The sequence below is a fragment of the Talpa europaea genome (genome assembly GCF_964194135.1).
Source record: "Talpa europaea genome assembly, chromosome: 16".
Taxonomy (NCBI): domain Eukaryota; kingdom Metazoa; phylum Chordata; class Mammalia; order Eulipotyphla; family Talpidae; genus Talpa; species Talpa europaea.
Window position 1 is genome coordinate 44,968,363 of NC_140084.1, and position 18,185 is coordinate 44,986,547.

Consider the following 18,185-nt stretch of genomic DNA (forward strand, 5'->3'; position numbering starts at 1 on the left):
TTCTCATGCAGGAAGGTGGAGGTTGGAGGGACTGGAAGCACAGGAGGCCTTGGGTTTTCCACAGAAGTCTTTATTACAGTGTAAATCCAAGCTCAGGCCTACCCTGGGCCCCATGCAAAGCCCCAGCCTTGGGGCTACAGGCGTCCAGGAGACACCAGCCCCTCAGGGCGCCTCCAGCGGCAGGGTCTTGGGAGTGCAGGGCAGGGGTGGCCCTTATGTAGGCAACTACAAGTCCCAGCGGGCCCCGCGACTAAGGTGCCTCGCCTTTCCTCGACTCCTAAAGCAGAGCCTCTTGGGAAGTGTAGTCCTCGCCGCTGAGACAATTTGTGCAAACTCCCTGGTGTGAACGAGCCTGACACCCACCTGGAAACAGCTCGGGCAGAGGCTGGGGAGGATGGGGATGGAAGGGAGATGGAGGCGGGCAGAGGGCAGCAGGGGGTGGGGCAGGCGTCCCGCAGACAGAGACGCTCTTGTCATTCGGCTTTGGCTTTGGATCCGGAGACTGCGGCTGCTGCTGAGGCAAGGGCTCCGGTCCCTGGGATCTTAGCTCGGATCCTGAGGGAGAAATAGATGGGGTCACCGGGTGGGACGAGCGATGGAGCAGGGGAACTAAGGGGAAAGCTGGGTAGAGGAACTAGATGAGTGCCCAAAGCCAGCCCCAGCTCTCCACCTAATGCACTTCTTTGGGATTATCGCTCACCCTTCTTTGAGAAGGGGACTTTCAGCCCCAAGAGATTTATGGGTAGGGGTGGTGCGGTGGGAGGGGGGTCCACAGGCTTCCCTTTCCCTGTCCCTTCCATGTCCACGCGATGCCCTTACTTAGCTTTGATGTGGCTCAACTGATTGGTCACCAATCCCACATACTGGTCAATCTGAGCCTGGGGAGACAAGTAGTGAAAGGAGAGATTGGAAGTGGGAAGTGGTCAGCCCTAAGTCCTACAAAATACCCTTGGAAGTCAGAAGTTCAAGCTGAAGGGGAAGTGCATTGGAACCGACTCTAGGTTTGGAGAGATGTCAAGTGGAAACAGGAGAACTGGCCAGCGAACGTGTGTGCTGGGCACAACTGTTAATCTTCGAGTGAAGGGTGTGTGTGCTTAGGGCTAGGCTGCGAGTAGAGGGTGGGCCCTGGTATGATTTGCAGAATTCTGGACTGAGTTGATTTAAGTATCAGTTTAATTCATGTGCTAGTTGACTTTGTGACTCCGGCCTGTGACAGGTTACTTAGGACGAGCATCCTTTGGATCCCAGCTGTACTGGAGAAGGGAGTCTCAACCCATCGGCTCGATAGGATATAGTCAGTCAGCCCCGGTTATGTCAGAGTTCTGGGCAACAGTCACCCCACCCCGTTTCGACTTGATATCTGTCCCTGGCTGCTTCCGGAAGTGGGCACCCACTTCCGGTGGGGGGTGTCCATCAGACCCAGACTCTGCACAGTGGTAGATGGCCATCTGTCTGGATGTCTCCAAGGAATATGTTTGTCAGTGTCCAGAGGCATCTGGAGGAGGTGTTCATCTGTCTGCCTGCTTCGGTTGGGAGGAGTATTATTCACCCTCAGGTGGGTCAGGCTGCCTCTCTGTACCTGGGACACGTCCGATGGCCCGAATGTCAGGTGGGATTGTCACTGAGCCTACCTGCCTTGGTTTGGGGCATGCCAGTCAGAACCTGATTCTGCCAGGGGTGGGGACTGACACCCCTGTCTCTGGCTGGGACCTCTGTCAGGGGGACCCTGGCTTTGGCAGGGAGGACAGTCAGGTCACCCGGGTTTGGCTGGCCTCCTGCCAGCTGAGCCTGTTGCTCTCACCTGGTGTTGCCGGTACAGCAAGGGGATGGTGAACAAACCAATCACTCCTGCGGGCACAGAGATGGGGGGTCAGGCTTCTCCCAGGAGATGACCAGCTCCATCCTTAGCCCTGTTCCCCACCAAACCCTAATGTCTCATATCTCCACCCCATCCCCACAGCCTTCCCAGCTCACCCAGAATGAGAAGAGTCAAACCATTGAAGACGGCACCCACGAAGGTCAAGATGTAGAAGAGAAAGGCCAGCTGGGGGTGAGGGTCAGGGTCAGAAGCTGACGGGGCACTTCCCAGGCTGCGACCTTAGCCGGCAATGGCCCTCCTACCCCCCCTCCCGGGGGGCAGGAGGTGAATGCTGGGAACCCAGGAGGAAGTGGGCATTTGGGGGCACCTTGAGGGAGTCCACCAGATCTTCTACCAGGAAGAAATGCCGCAGCTGTGTGGCCGCGTTGACCATGCGGGACGCAATTTGCTGGGACAGACGCTCTGTCTGCTCCCGAGTCAGGGTCAGGTCCACGTCCAAGTAGGCCCTGAGGGGAGAGAGGGGTGGAAGGTGACTCTTTGGGAGGATGGGACCCAAGCTGAGAGGTGTGTCTGGGACAAGGGCAAGAAATGGGGCCGGGGGAGGCGACCAGGGTCAAAGTCACGAGATAGAATCCAGGCTTAGGGGAAGAGGTCAGGATCAGAAGTTAGGGCTGAGGTGAAGGGTCAGAATCTGGTTTAAAGTCAGGTGCAAGGTCGGGCCGGAGCCAGAAAAGGAAAGAGGATGGATTAGCGTAAGAGTCTGTGGCAGACTGGAGGTCAGGGTGATGACCTGGGGTCAGGGGCAGAAGGTGGGGCGGGAGCCGGGGGCTGGGGTTCTCACTGGAAGGGGTTGGCACCGTCCCCCCGGTGCACAGCCTGCAGCACTTTGCGGTAAACCCTGAGAGAGATGGTGCCGCAGAGCAGCAACAGGGCCACGTGGGCGGCCACCGACACGATGCTAAAGTGCAGGAGGCAGAGCAGGGACACCATGAGGCCTGTGAAGACCCCGCCAGACGTCTTCGTGTCCTTCCAGTACAGCAGGTCCACCACTAAAGGAGGGAGGAGGCCATGAGACTGGGGCCGAGACCGCCCGGCCGCGCTGATTCTCCCAGGCCCCGGCCCGGTACCGACTTCTGGACGCGCAAGTCTGAGCCTCAACCCAACTTCCAAACTTTCAGTGTCTTCTTTTGTTCCCTGCCTGCCTCGCCTCCCCTCCTCCTCCTGAAAAGCCCAGCGAACCACCTAGCAAAGTCCCTTTGATCTGGACCCTGCCCATTGATTAGGTGTGGCCGGTTTGGGGTGGTCAGGCATGAAAAGCAGGACCAAAGAGACACTTCTCCGCATCATGCGTGACTCACTCTTCTTTGCCGCCTACAATTCCCTACTGGGCAACTGGAAAAGCTTAGTTCACTCTTCTGGAGAGCCCCGAGACACCCCACAGTGCGTCTGCATCACGGCTCACTTCATTCCTCCATGTACCTGTTGCTGGGTCATTGGCCATGCCTCCCCTCCCTGCCCAGCAGAGCTGCCCGCCTCCTTCCGCAGATACCCTTCCCTCCTGGAGGTTCTATTTCTGCCGTCTGGTGGGGGGGGGGTAGTGGGGGAAGAGCAGCGTGGACTAGTTCGGTATCTTGAATGTCATGAATATAATCAGTTGCTTACTGGCAAGACTAACAATTCTCATTTCCACAAGCAACATCAGAGCCATCTTTCCCCAGCGACCGGGCCAGCACTAGGTGTTACTGTTGTTTGGAACCTTTGCCAACCCGACAGGTGTAAGCGGATAGCTCCGTGACACCCCTGCCGCCGCTCCTCTGAGTCCTAACTATGAACACCACCAGGCTCCCTGTGAATTGCACAGGCCAAATCACCCTTTTTGTGACCCCAACGCACCTCCAAGTCCAGACCCCAGCACTTCATCCCACCCATAGAAATTGGAACAGCCCTCACACAATCTGCTCCTAGTAGAAACCTGACCTAGGAGCCCAGACCCTTCCATTTCCGTGCAGACCCCCCACTTCCTTCAATCAAACCCTGATTCACCAGCGACCTGCCCCCTTCAGCGGGACTCCCCTCACTTCTGGATCATCCTAATACACTCGCTCCAAGTAGGACAGGTCGTCTCCTCTCCCCCGCACCGAGCCCCCTCCACGCCCCCCAACACTCCTCGGCGGGCTCCCCAGGCCCAGGCCGGCGCCAGTGGGTGGGGGGAAGGGCCGGGTCGCCTGAGGCGGGGGCTAAGTTTAGGCTCGCGGGGGGAGGGGGCCCAGCCCGCAGCTGTGCCGGCCCGTCCAGCTCCTGAGTGACAGCGCCTCCTGGGCCTGCGGCTGGGGGAGGAGGGGCTCCCTGCTCTTGGGGCCTAAAGCCCAGGCTCGGCGAAGAGGGGACCCCACGCGCGCTGCACACCCGCCCTGCACACCCCGTTACCCCAGCCCCAGGCCTAGCCTGCAGCTCTGGGGAACCCGAGACCAACAGGGAAGATTCCCCCCAGACTTGAGGGAAACAGGAGCCAATGTGCGCCCTTTTCCACTGACCCCCCGCCTGCGTCCCAGCCCCCTCCCCCCCAAAGCCCACCTTTACTCCCCATCTCTGCTCCGACTGAGAGGCTGCGGACGCCGCGGCTGCTGGGGGATTTGGCCCACTCCAGGGGAACCCGGAGGGAGGGAGCAGAGGGGCGGGCCCCTCCGCCCCCAGCCAATGGCTCTCCGCAGAGGTGGGGACAGGTCCAAAAAGGGGCGGCTTTCTTAGTAAACAGCCGAGGCCACTGGTGTCAATAACCAACCGCAGGGCTGTACCTGGAGGCCGAGCAAATTTGAAAGCAAGGGATCTGTGTGCCGCGGGCCGACAGATGTGATCAGAGAAGGGACTTTTTGAAAGGTGTAAGTTTACTGGTCAGTGTCCCGCGGCCAGAGGAGACAACCCGACTCCTGGCGGAGGCCTGGCCTTTCCAAAAGCAGCCTCTAGGGGGCGACTGCCAACAGAATTTTTTTGTTTGTTTGTTTGATTTTTGTTTTTGTTTTGGGTTGACTTCTCAAAGGAGAGGGAGAACTATTAAAAAAAAAGCCAATGGCAATCTTAACGAGAAAAAAAATTAAGGACGACGTTTATAATGTTTAGTCAAGCGTAGGATTCTCCCCCCTTCGCCACTCTGCAATGGTCTTTCCGGGGCTGGTCTCTAAACTCCCATCCCCGCGGACCTCCCTGGAGGCAAAAGGCGTTGAGACGCAACCTATGAGGATGTTGGCAACCACTGCAGCACGAGTTCGACCCCCGGCCAGGGATCAACCCACATGGCACAGCAGACCTCTCCTGACTCGCTGCTGCTCCCCTCAGCAGTGTACTTCAGTCAGTCTGCCTGTTCTGCTCCCCACTCTGTCTCTGGTGGATCCTCTCACCCCCTGCATCTCCGGCCTGTACCCCAGCCCTTGTATAAACAAACAAACAAACAAACAAACAAACAAACAAACAAAGAAACAAATAAACTCCAATCCCGGAGCCCTCACTACAGACTAAAGCAGCCCAGTCACTCTCGCCGCTTACCTAGAAGGTGTGGTTCCAATGTGAATTCTGATTGGTCTGTGATATCGAGGCACTGCCCCGTGATTGGTTCCCGCTCCAGCGGCCCCCACTGCTCTTCCTCCTTCTCCTCCGGGGAGGGCTCATCAGGCCAAGAGTTCGAATCCCGAGACCCAGGAGGGGACGGGGTACAGGCTTGGGGGGTCCCACAGCCCGGGCTGAGCTGTGGAGCCAAGACTTCGGGCAGCGAAGAGGGAGCGAGTCCGAGTTGTAGGTCCAGTTCTGGCACGTTAGAGAGAGAAGGCTGTGAGCGTTCACCTTGGAAGGGCCCCACGGAAAGACCACCCGCCCCTGTGACTTCAGTCTCGGCTCTTGGCAGGCTCACCTTTGCCCGCCTCTCTAGCTTCTGGTCCTTCGGGCTCCTCGTCTTCCAGCGGGGTGGAGCTACTGGTGGCTGAGTCCTCCCCGGACCCGGATCCCCGAGCCCCCCAGCCCAACTGGTCCAGCTGGAGCCGCAGATCCTCCAGGGGACGCTCGGTCGGAGGCGCAGCGTCGGGGTCCCCACAGCGCCCGGGCTCCGGGGACTGGCTCAGGCTGGGGATGCTCTCCAAGCTGTCACCCAGGCCAGGCTGAGGAGGCGGATCTCGAGGTTCCGACACTGAACGGCCCTGAGGCCGGGGGCGGCGTGCAGCTGAATCCCGGCGACCCCCAGAACCCACCACGCCGTCGAAGGCGATGTAGGAGAAGGTCAGCTCCCGGGGGGTGCCCCAGTCCTGCGACGTGGTCTCTTCCTCGTCGTCCTCTGAGAATTCTCGGGCTGTGTGAAGCTCCCGAAAATCTGAGTCGTCGTTCCCTCCTGTCGTGAGCAAAGGAGGCCCGTGAGTGCCTCTGAGAGGAGCTCTGGCCTACTCTCCTCAGCCGTGCCCAAGACCCACTCTTTTTTTTTTTTAAAGATTGATTTATTTATACAAGAACCGGGGTACAGGCCAGAGGTGCGGGAGGGTGAGAGGATTCACCAGAGACAGAGGGGAACAGAACAGGCAGACTGACTGAAATACACTGCTGAGGGGAGCAGCGGGCAAGACAGGAGAGGTCTGCTGCACCATGTGGGTATCTCCATGGCCGGCTGGGAATCGAACCTGTGCTGCAGAGGCTGCAGATAGCTTCACTGTGTGGTGCTCAATCGCCTGTGCCACCAGGGAGGCCCCCAGAACCCACTCTTAAATCCTCCCACTCCACTTACCTTCTGTGGAGTCAGGGGTAGAGGAGGCTGTAGACGGAGCTTCTTCTGCGAGAAGGAAAGAATCGAAGGCTCTTAGACCGTCAAATCACAGAAGGGTGCCAGTCCTGGAAACTTGGATGGTCCGAATTAAGGAATCTTAGAATATTTGAACTACAGGACCTTTAGAACATTCTGCATACAGATAGTAAACCTTAGTAGCACTGCTAGAAGTACAAATCTAAGACTCTTAGAATCTTCACTGAAGATGTTAGGAGAGTTCAATTCATCCAACAACCATTTATTTAAAAAGCACCTACTACATGGCATGGTTTTATTCCCTGAGGATACAACTGTGGACAAAACAGATAAAATCAGTGACCTCATATAGCTTCCACTCCATGCGGCAGACGGCGATGAACAATTAAATGTAAGATGTGAGTGCTAAATGTGTGGAGAAAAATAAAGCAGGATGAGGGAAGATAAGGTGAGGGGTGCTATTTCAGACAGGCTGGCGGGAGGGACTTCTCTGATCAGATGCCATTTGAGCAGAGAGTGAGTGAGTGAATGAGGAAGACATGAAGATATTTAGGGGAGACTCTTACAGGGAAAGCAAGAAGTCAGTGCAAAGGCCCTGAGTTAGGGACAGTGCGTGGCATATATGGGGAACAGACAGGTGTGAAGGTGTGACTTAGAGTGACCGAGGGGGAGAAGGGTGGGAGATGACGGCAGAGAACTAAGGCTGGGGAGGACATGTAGAGTCTTCCCGGGTAAGCTGAGGTAAGGACAAGACCTTAGACTATTATGATGAGCCTCTAAAATGCTGAAATAACAAATTCTTAGAATTTTGGCACCTGCACTCCCAAGGCATGCAAGTGGTTGGGTGAAACCCCTGGCCGGTAGAAGCACGAGGGTGTGGGACAGAAAATGCCAGGCAAGGACTGTTAGCTGTGAGCTCAGTGCTGGGGAGGGTCAGATAGGGGTTTTCAATGTGGGATCGCGGGCCTCAGCGCTGGCTTGAGGCTTTGCCTACAGGAGATGTTCAATGGCATTTGGAAATTGAAATTGGATGCCCCCAGCCCCCGCCTGGTTTCCTCAGCTGGGGAAGCAAAGGCCCACAGTGGAGTGGGTCTCCCCCAGGGTTACTACTGATCAGGGTGCAGCCTGCTAAGGACGCAGGACTCCAAGCCTGGGATGGCTGTTTCCCGTGGACAGGGGACTGGACAATTCGGGCGAGGTTGGGGCCGCCTGTGTCTCGGCAGAGAACGGAGGTGGGATGCGAGGATGCGCGGTGGGGGAGGGTCAGACGCCCCTTCTCCAAGCTGACTCTCCCCCTCCATCCAGCTCTCCTCCCTGCCAGCCGCGGCCAGGACCAGGGCGAAGGGACAGCGCCCGGCGAGCGTCCTCAGCCTCTGGGGACCCGGCCACACATCCCGGCCCCTGGGCGACTCCGAGCCCCGCCAGGTATCTCAGCGCCCCCCAGCTCTGCCCGGCCTCACTCAGGCTCTCCGGGCAGGTCGCCCCCGACGTCGCCAGAGCGCGGGGGGAGGGGAGCGCGTCCTTTGTCTCTCGCCTCCTCCCCCATCCCGGCTCGCCTGAAGCTCGGCTCCGAGGGGATACCGGAGAGGAGCGCCCCAGGGCTCCGGTCTCCACCCCAGGCCCGAGCCTCCCCCTACTCACTGCAGTGGGCGAAGACCGGCAGGACCTGCCCCATGGCCCCCCTCGGGCCTGCATCGGGACCCCCGCCCACTCCGGCCACGCCGCCCTGGGCCCGGGGCCGCGGGCGCTCATCTCCGCCGCGCCCAGGACGCCGCCGCCATCCTCGCCGCCGCCTCCTCCCGGGCCGCTCCAGCAGCCACCGCCGTTGCCGCCGCCCTGTGCTCGGCTCGGCGGAGGCGGGCGGGGCGCCGTGGGGAGCACTGCGGCGCGGGGCGGGGCGGGGCGGGCCGGAGCCGGGCGGGGCCGAGCCTGGGGGAGGGCGGGGGGCGGGGCAACCCGTGGCGCTGGGAGGGCGTGGCTTTCCCACTAGGGGGCGTGGCTTTCCTACTAGGGGGCGTGGCCGCGCGTACCGGCTGCCGGGCCGCGGCTGGGGAGGCGGCCCAGGGGCGGAGTCGAGCGGAGGGAGGCCCGCCCGCCAGGGAAAGGGGCGGGGCCTGGGGTGGGCCGAGGACGGGGCCAGGATCTTAGAGTTGGTTGGGGCGGAGCTGGGGATGGCGTAGAGGAGAAGGTGTAAAAATTCTACTTCGCCGAAGCAGGACCGAGCTTAGGTTCAGAGAGAGTGGAAAGGGGGGACAGAAGGAAACTGCAGTCCTCAGAATTTTTTTTTTAATTTTTAATTAATTTTTTTTTTATTTATACAAGCACTGGGTGCAGTCAGAAGCGCGGGAGGGTGAGAGAATTCACCAGAGCCAGAGCGGGGAGCAGAGCAGGCAGAAGGACCGAAGTACACTGCTGAGGGGAGCAGCGGGCGGCAGGAGAGGTCTGCGCGCCATGCGGGACCCTCCTCCGGTGCCCGGGAGCAGCAGGGGATCGAACCGGCGCCGCAGAGGCCGCGGGCAGCTTCGCAACCCAGCGCTCAACCGCTGCGCCCCCGGGGAGGCCCGTCCTCAGAAAGTCTTGAGGCAAGGGGAGAAACACAGGCCTGAGAGGAGCTTGGGCTGGTCTAGAACTGTTGGGACAGTTGGGCAGGATCTGGCCGAGATGGAGGGGCCAGAGGCGCGGCCTGGAGGGGGGTAACCCGGGGAGACCCGCCGGCTTGGCGGGGGCGCGTGCGGGCTGGGTCTGTGGTTAAGAGGCGGAGCTAGAGGTGGGCCCGGGACAGACCATTTCATCCGAGGCTGACTTTACGATTTGGAAGGGAAGCCCGGAACCTGCTGGAGAAGCAACTGATTCCTAGGGAGGGGACCCAGAGGGGAGAGGGAGCACCAAAAAAATAAAAGTCTTAAAGATTTTGAGGTCTGGGCGGGCGGAGTAGGGCTGGGGCCTCGAAGCCAGGGGTTGTGTTGAGAACACAGATTCCAGAGTTCGTTTCTCTGCAACGCTGTTCACTGCCGTGATTAAGTTTCTTCTTCGGAAAATTGTAGATGATAGAAAATAAGAGTGCACCACATAGTGTCACTATTATTTATGTGTCACTATTACATGTCACTATTATTTTCCCCGACAGTATCCCAAACCTCACTTTGAAGGCGCAAGAGAGAGGAGACCCAGGAATCTAATCCGTCTAGTGATTCGACTTGAGTGCAGGTCAAGGGCATAGGAAGTAGATTTAGGGGTTTTAAGACCTCACAGTGGAGAAGATGAAAGGGCCGGGGGCGGGGGGCGCAGGCTCAGAGAGAGGAGCCTTCCAGATCGCAGGACCAAAGGCTGGCGGCCCTCGCCGGTCCGGTCTGCTGGTGCCCCCTCTGGCCTGCTCTCCAGGAGGAGGAGGCGCAGGAAGAAGGGCTCGGGACTCACCAGGTCCCTCCGTCCCTTCTGCACGCGCCGCGATGCGCCCAGCGGCCGCACGAGGGGGCGGCGGCATCCTCGGGATGCGTTTCGCGGCGAGCGCGGCGCAGGGCTGGCGCGCGGATGCGGAGGACGCGCACAGAGCGCGGCTCCCGGTACCCGCCTGCCCGGAGCTGGGCTGTCTTCGCGGTCCTTGACGGCTACGGGGGAGGCGAGCCGCTCCTGCCAGGACACGCGCTGGGGGACCGAGGCCCGGAGCCCGAGAGCCGGCGGGCGTGCGCCGGGCGCTGCGCAGCGCCTCCCCGAGCGCAGACGCCAGGCGAGCCCGGCGGCCCCACCGCGGTGGCATCGCTGGTCGCGCCGCGCTCTCTGCACCTGGCGCGCTGCGGGCCTGAGCCGCGCTGGAGCCGCGGCCTTCGCGCCAGCACCGTCGGCCCCTCCGGCCGCGGGAACGAGAGCGCACCACGCCGCGGGCGGCACCTTCGCCGCAGGCGACTCGAGGGCTCCGGGCAGAGTCTTGAGTGTTGGGCGGCTTTGCCTGCAAAGAGGCCCCGAGGGCCCCCCGAGCTTCAGCTCGTGCCGGGAAGCCTGGGGTGACCGCCCTGGCTCGCCAGGCTGAGGACGCGGCCCCGCTCCCGGCTTCTGGCGGCCTGTGGGACCCGACGACCCGCGCTGCCTGGAGGGAGGAGCGGCGCCGCGTCCCAGCCCGGGTTTGGCCCCGGAGCTTCTCTGCGCCCGGATGTTGGCCACGTGTCTGTGCAAGGCCCTGGGATGGGGCTGTGACCTTGGAGGGAAACCCGACTCTGGGGGGAAAGGGGCGTCGAAGGAGAGACCTGAAAAAGCTGCAGGATGCGGTGCCTTCCCTGGGGGCGTGGCCTGTGGGAGGGCGTGGCCTGTTGGAAGTGGGCGGAGCCCAGAGGGCAGAGCCTGAGGATGCCATGAGGCTCGATATGTTAGATGGAGAAATTTATTTAAGGGAAAGGGCGTGGCCTTTTGGAATGGGGTGGCACTGAGACTTAAAAGTGGGTGTCGAGGTATAGTTTGTGCCAGAAAGGAAAAGGGTAGAGGGGGAGGAGCTTCGGGGAAGGGGCGTGGCTCCCTGATCTTAGGCAGGTAGGACAGTGGCCTAAGGGACTGCGCTGAGTGAGAGGACTTAGACCAGCAGAGGGGCAGGACTTGAGAAATGTGACTCGAGAAATGTGCACAGCCAGACTGGCGAGGAGGGCACTAGAACACGGGAATTGTTGGTAAGTTCTGCTTCCTTGGCCCTGCAGCCCCTGCTGGGCCTTCCTCCGTGTGCCACGGGGCTCCCTTTCTCCATCTTCAGGACAGCCAGGACAACATGACCTGCGTCCTAGTCTGCTTCCCAGGGGCGCCCAGGCCTTTCGAGAAGGCAATTAGGAAGGAGCTAGGCCTGGACACAGCCCTGGGGTGCAGGGTGGCGGGTGAGCAGGTGCCAGAAGGGCAGGATGAGGGTGGGAAGCAGGGTCGCCAGGATAACTCTTGTCTCCTCAGAGCTTTGTGCCTCTGCCCAGGTATCCCCCAGCCTGAACATGGTTTTCAGAACTCTGGCCTCCTGACTTTACCTCCTGGGGGAGGGCCCTACTGCCAGTGAATCTGGATAGGGTGGGATGGAATGGGGTGGTGGGAGGAGGGTCATCCCCTGAGGGTCTTTCTCTGTTCTCCAGAGCCATGGTCATCGCTGAAGTTTATTCTCAGTTCTACCAGACCTCTGCAGCCTGTTGGGAGGTGAGGACCATGTGATCTTCCATGTTTCCCTTAGAAGTATGTGATCTGGGGCTTCCCTGATGACACAAGGGGTTAAGCATCACCACTACGGAGCAATTCCCAGCCACTGCAGCATGAGTTCGATCCCCCGGCCAGGGAGCTGACCAACATGGCACAGCAGACCTCTCCTGACTCCCCATTGCTCCCCTCAGCAGTGTATTTCAGTCAATCGGCCTGTTCTGCTCCCCCACTCCGTCTCTGGTGAATCCTCTCACTGCCCCCCCCCAACCTCTGGCCTGTACCCCAGTTGTTGTATGCATAAATAAACAAATCTTAAAAAAAAAAAAAAAGAAGTATGTGATCCAATCCCTCCCCACCCTCCTCTTTAATGATGGGAAAACTGAGGCTGGAGGGGACAAGGGACATGCCTGATATATTAATAAATTCTCACTCTTGGTCTTGAAGCTTTTTGTGAGGCATAATAGGGTGGTGCAGAAACAGAGGAGAGACTGTTTCTTCACCAAGAAATGTGCCCCCTGTGATGCTCTGTAAAGCCTCATCACCCCTGGCACCACCGGCTCCATCCAGGAATAAGGCAGAAAAATGCAAGGAATGTAGACGACCAGCTCCAAGGCCTGAATACCCCACAGATGGCATGAGGGCCTATCTGAGGATGAGAGAGCTTGTGAATTGAACCCAGACAGTCTAGAAAAATCTGGAAGTGTCCAAAGAGGTGGTGGGCAGAAGAACCTTGTAAACTAAGGCATGAGGTTGGGGTCAGGGAGGAAAGGTAAAGAAGGAAGCGGCCCGCATTCGAAGTCCTTTGCATGGCAGAAAAGGAAGTTAGGTCGTTACCACTCCAAGGAGGGGGGGTTGTGATTTTCTCGCTGCAGAAGGAGGTGTCTGTCAGGATTCCTGGAGTTGTGTGACAAAAAGCTAACTGTACAGGGGGAAGTAAAACAGGGAATTTTCTAGGCGGTTTCATTAAAGAGGTTGAAGGCAGGACTGCGGACAACCGTCATATAATAACATCAAGGTCTGGTCCGTAGTTTCATTTTCTCTGAGTTGGTTTCATTCCCAGGCAGGGTCTCTGTAGGAGACGGCAGAGATGGGGTTCTGGGTTGCCAATCTAAGAACTTAATTTCCCATTCTCATTGGCCACATGCCTGCTGAGGGACTGTATCCCTGATTGGCCAGACAAAGGGTCACATTGTAAGGGGGAAAAGGATGTCCTAAAGCTAAGTCCATACAGGCTTTGTGGACTCCACCCCCACCCCAGGCCAAAGCCAAAGCCACTGGGAACTCCAAATCCCATCACCACCCAAGGGAAGGTGGCTGGGACCTGAGGGTGGGGTTAAGCAGCCAGGTTGGTATAAAGCCAGACACGTGGGCTTTGGGGGGTCCCCCCATTTTGACTCTCCGCCAGCTCGCAGCGTCCAGCCAGCTCTGAGAGTGACTTTGGGTTTCCAGGTCGTCGGATCGGGTAGGACGCATTAAAGCTTTATTTTCCTATTTTCTCCCTGAGTTGTACATTTTCCTTATTTCCTTTTCCCTTGTAAATAAACCTTTTATTAACCTTTTGTGTGTGCCTGCAGTGGAGTATTAATAAGTCCCTTTTAAGCATGCGGGTGAGGACCCACAGCCAGGCAACCTGTTCAATATCGGGGCTGCCCTATAACAGCATGACCACAGGCTTGGGACTGGGGTCCACTCCACCCAAACCTGATGGATTGAGAGACTGGTCGAAGAGGAAGAGGGGCAGTGGTCTCGGAATGTGGGTGGGGAGCACAGATGCCAAGAGGCAAGGAGGGGTTGCTATTCATGTCTCCCCCATTTTGTGTTACAGAAGGGGCAGGATGGGGCTGGGAAGCCCACTGCCACCCACTCCCCCTTGGACCTGGAGACCTGACATCTGTCATTCTTTGGGGACCCTCTCCCCAACTTGGGCCTCAAATGCACTAAGGAGGAACCCTTCCTTTCTCCAGCTACACAGACCAGCGGAAGGAAGACGAGCTGATGGAGGAACCCCAAAATGCTTATTTCCCCTTCTCCTACTTCCCTCTCACACATAGATTCATGAGGGGAAATTCCACCCATCATCTAGACCTGGTGGCGCAGGGGTTAAAGTCTCAGCATTATGAAGCTATCAGTAGCCACTGCAGCGGTTCGATCCCCAGCCAGGGAGCTGCCCACATGGCACAGCAGACCTCTCCTGACTCGCCCACTGCTCCCCTCAGCAGTGTATTTCAGTCAATCCACCTGCTGTTCCCCACTCTGTCTCTGGTGAATCCTCTCACCCCCTGCACCTCTGGTCTCCTCCCAGTTCTTGTATGCATAAATAAATAAAAAATAAATCTTAAAAAAAAAAAAAGCCTCAAAACCCAAATTTTTTTTTAGATTTATTTATTTATTTATACAAGCACTGGGTACAGTCAGAAGCCCGGGAGGGAGAGAGGATTCACCAGAGCCAGAGCGGGGAACAGAACAGGCAGACTGACGAAGAGCACTGCTGAGGGGAGCAGCGGGGCGCGGCAAGAGAGGTCTGCATGCCATGTGGGACCCTCGGGGATCGAATCGGCACTGCAGGGGCTGCGGGGGCTGCGGGCAGCGCTCAACTGCTGCACCAATGGGCCCTGAGGATTATTACCCTGTTCAGGAGCCTTCAATCGTTTGGAGGGAAGTTCAAAAAATCCTTTCCTTGGGCCTCCCTGGTGGCGCAAGGGGTTAAGGCGCAGCACTATGAAGCTATCCATGGCCACTGCAGCACAAGTTCAATCCCCGCCCAGGGAGCTGAACCACATAGCACACAGCAGACCTCTCCTGTCTTGCCCGCTGCTCCCCTCAGCAGTGTATTTCAGTAGATCTGCCTGTTCTGCTCCGCACTCTGTCTCTGGTGAATCCTCTCAACCCTCCACACCTCTGGCCTGTACCCAGTTCTTGTATGCATAAATAAATAAATCTTTAAAAGAAAATCTTTTTCTTATTGAAAAAAAATCCAAACATTTTTTGGCCGATCTGTCAACAAATGTGTGATGTTTGTTTTCCCTGAATGTCCAAGGGGGCGGGGTTCCAGGACACCCCCAGCCTCCACACTCCATGGACTCTCAAGTCCCTTATATAAAATGGCACAGTATTTTGGGTGTAACTTGCACATACCTTCAGTGTTCTTTAAATCATCTCCAGACTTATACTGACTACAGTGTAAAGGATACATAAATAATTGTTTTACTGTGTGTAAATAGTTGTTAAACTGTGTTGGTATAAGAACAAAGAAAAGTGTCTGTACCTGTTTCATATACACTTGCAACCATCACAGGCCTAACTTCACACTTCCCACCAGCAGGCAGTTGCTTAAATCCAGGATTTGGAACCTGAGGGGATACAGAGTTGTCTGTATTGAGCACCTCCTGTATACAAGGGCCTGCTCACAACCAGGAACCAGCCAGACCCTCTGAGATTCCTGCACTCCCCACACCCATGGTGTGTGTGTGCATGCGTGAGTGCATGTGTGTGATAACAAACAAGGAAACCAATACCAGAGGTCAGCTCATACACTGACAAGTGTCAAGGAAAATAAAAGGGGCCTCCTTGGTGGCACAAGGGGTTAAGGCACAGCACTGTGAAGCTATCTGCAGCCACTGCAGCACAAGTTCGATCCCCTGCCAGGGAGCTGACCCACATGATGCAGCAGACCTCTCATGTCTACCCACTGCTCCCCTCAGCAGTGTATTTCACTACATCTGCCTGTTCTGTTCCCCACTCTCTCTGGTGAATCCGCTCACCAACCCCAACCACACCTTTGGCCTACACCCCAGTTCTTGTATGCATAAATAAACAAATAAATCTTTAAAAAGGAAAATAAAAGAAGGACAGGATAAGAAAAGGACCTGGAAGCTACTTTTAAAAAATTGTTACTCACGATTTCTTGGGTGGGTACTATACATTTACTAGGTTGAAAATTCAAAGATGGAGAAAAGTCTCTGTCGCTTGCCCCTCAGGGTGATGGATGATTTAGACAGGGGGGTCAGGGAAGTTCTCCAAGGAGAGGGGTCAATTGAGCAAAGATGGGACAGAGAAGCAGCCAGCCATGCAAGTACCCGAGGGAAGAACATTCCAAGGCAGAGGAAACAGCCATTTCGAAAGCCTGGAGGCAGGATCAAACTTGGCATTTTCAAAATGAGGGGTGAGAGCTCTAGGTAAGTATGGCGATGACTTTGGAGTGGACTTTCCCAGACCTCTTGTTTTGTATGTTCATGCATGTATAGGGCACCTTAGATGATTTTCTTCATAGCCCAGACATCATTGGGCAATTTTGGGTTTGTTTTTGCCAAATAATCCATTGGTGACTTCTTTCATGCCATTCACACATCTCATTCTTTTTTTTTTTTTTTTAATTAAAGATTTATTTATTTATTATTTATTTTATTTTATTCTGGATACAGTCAGAAGCGCAGGAGGGTGAGAGAATTCACCAGAGCCAGAGAGGAGAGCAGAACAGGCAGACTGACGAAGTACACTGCTGAGGGGAGCAGCGGGCGGCAGGAGAGGTCTGCGCGCCATGTGGGACCCTCGCCGGGTGGCCGGGGATCGAACCGGCGCTGCAGAGGCCGCGGGCAGCTTCGCAGCCCAGTGCTCAACCGCTGCGCCACCAGGGGAGGCCCACATCTCATTCTTTGTTGCTGCCTTTGTGCATTGGTTTTGTTTTCCATCATCCCCATGATGGACATTCAGGCTATTTGCAATTTCTTGCTCTCAAACCATTGCTGTCCTTGATCTGCCTCCTTGTGAGCATCTGCAAGAGTTTCTCCAGCTTGGGAGCCTTGCTACCCGCTTCATACAGTATTTGAGCTAAGATTTATTTACTTACATTTTTTTAAAAAAGATTTATTTATTTATTTATTTTTAGTTTTATTTTTATATTCCCCATACAATTGCAACCCCCTTATTTTGACCCAATCCCTCCTTTCCCCGCCCTCCCCCCCATAGTGGGTCTCGAGTTCATAGTTGTTTATTTATTTTATACAGGAACTGGGGTACAGGTCAAAAGCGTGGGAGGGTGAGAGAATTCACCAGAGCCTGAGCGGGAAGCAGAGCAGGCAGATGGAACGAAGACACTGCTGAGGGGAGCAGCAGGTGAGGCAGAGAAGTCTGCTGCCCCATGTGGGAATCTCCCTGGCTGGTGGGGAATTGAACCAGGCGCTGCAGAGGCTGCGGAAAGCTTCCCAGCGCCGTGTTTAACCGCTGTGCCACAGGGGAGGCCCTATTTATGTACATTTTTAAAAGATAGTAAAAAGGAAAGAATAATAGGGGAAAGAGATTCTATGTCCATGCCTAGGATATTTCATACTAGGACCTCTACATAAAAAGTTTGCTGACCGGAGCTTCCCTGGTGGCACAGGGGTTAAAGTCTCAGTGCTATCAAGCTATGGCCAGCCACTGCTGCACAAGTTTAATCCCAGCCGGGGAGCTACCCACATGGCGCAGCAGAGCTCTCCTGTCTCACCCACTGCTCCCCTCAGCAGTGTATTTCAATCAATCTGCCTGTTCTGCTCCCCACTCTGTATCTGGTGAATCCTCTCACCCTCCTGCACCTCTGGCTACACCCCAGCTCTTGTATGCATAAATAAATAAATCTTTTTTAAAAAAAGTTTTCTGACTGTAGTGCAAGTGGCATACAGAAATGCACTCCTCCCATTTCACAGATGGGAAAACTGATACCCAGAGCAGAGCAAGGACTTGTCCAAGGTCACACAGAACAAGGGTTTTCATTCAGTTGGTTGTTGCCCCTGGTCAGTTTGGGTTGAGGGAGACCTGGAATTGATCAGGTCTGCCCCTGATCCCAAACAACAGCGAAGACACACAGAGAAGCAATTATAACCTTGGCAGATCAGAGTCTGCGAGAGGAGAGTGCAGGATGGGAGATTACTCAGTTCTTCAGAGAAGAGTTAAAGTCCGAGCCTGGTGTAAGGATGAGGTGAAGAAAGCCAGGAGACCTCCGGGCAGGGGCCCGCCCTGGACAACGGCTGGGAAGGCTGGTTCTCCCTCCTAGTCAGCGGGGTCTTGAGAACTGTTGACTTTGCACCCAAGAACCACCGGAGCTCTGGGGGGCTCGGACGAGAGGGCCATCGTCCAGATTTCTTTCCTGCCTCCAGGTCTCAGTTTCCCCATCTGTGAACGACCTGCCGATTTCCCAGGCTCCGCCCCCGCCCCGGGGGCCTCACCCCGGCCAGGTGGCGCTCGGCGGGGGCGTGGCCGCGCGCGACGTCACCGGGCGGGGCTGCGGGCCCCGCGGCGGAAGCCCGGGAGGGTGTCGGGCTCGGCCGAGGCCCGCGCGTGGGGCGGGGCCCGGGGCCAGGCGGGGTCCGCCCCGGCGCCCCCCGACGGCCGACGACCCCGCATCCACCGCGGCCGGGGCTGCGCGGCCGGGGCGCGCGCGGGGAAGGGGCCGGGGCTTCA

The 18,185-nt window shown here is 56.9% G+C and overlaps 2 protein-coding genes across 2 annotated transcripts; one reads left to right on the top strand and one right to left on the bottom strand.

Annotated features, from left to right (window-relative positions):
* Window positions 1-243: 243 nt before the first annotated feature.
* RTN2 (reticulon 2) lies at window positions 244-8,268 on the bottom strand (the record flags this gene model as incomplete). The annotated part of the gene is made up of 10 exons (XM_084256755.1): window positions 244-555; window positions 820-878; window positions 1,802-1,848; window positions 1,975-2,044; window positions 2,187-2,325; window positions 2,661-2,868; window positions 5,360-5,617; window positions 5,721-6,191; window positions 6,579-6,623; window positions 8,235-8,268. The coding sequence occupies 10 exons, from the start codon at window positions 8,266-8,268 to the stop codon at window positions 474-476; spliced, it is 1,413 nt and encodes a 470-aa protein (XP_084112881.1). The 3' UTR covers window positions 244-473.
* PPM1N (protein phosphatase, Mg2+/Mn2+ dependent 1N (putative)) lies at window positions 8,267-13,809 on the top strand (the record flags this gene model as incomplete). Its single annotated transcript, XM_084256948.1, is given in 15 exon segments — window positions 8,267-8,449; window positions 9,975-10,077; window positions 10,080-10,170; window positions 10,172-10,276; window positions 10,398-10,418; window positions 10,420-10,460; window positions 10,463-10,483; window positions 10,486-10,577; window positions 10,684-10,764; window positions 11,329-11,446; window positions 11,517-11,576; window positions 11,579-11,612; window positions 11,690-11,750; window positions 13,693-13,743; window positions 13,747-13,809. Coding segments are annotated over 15 exon segments (1,125 nt in total).
* Window positions 13,810-18,185: the final 4,376 nt, after the last annotated feature.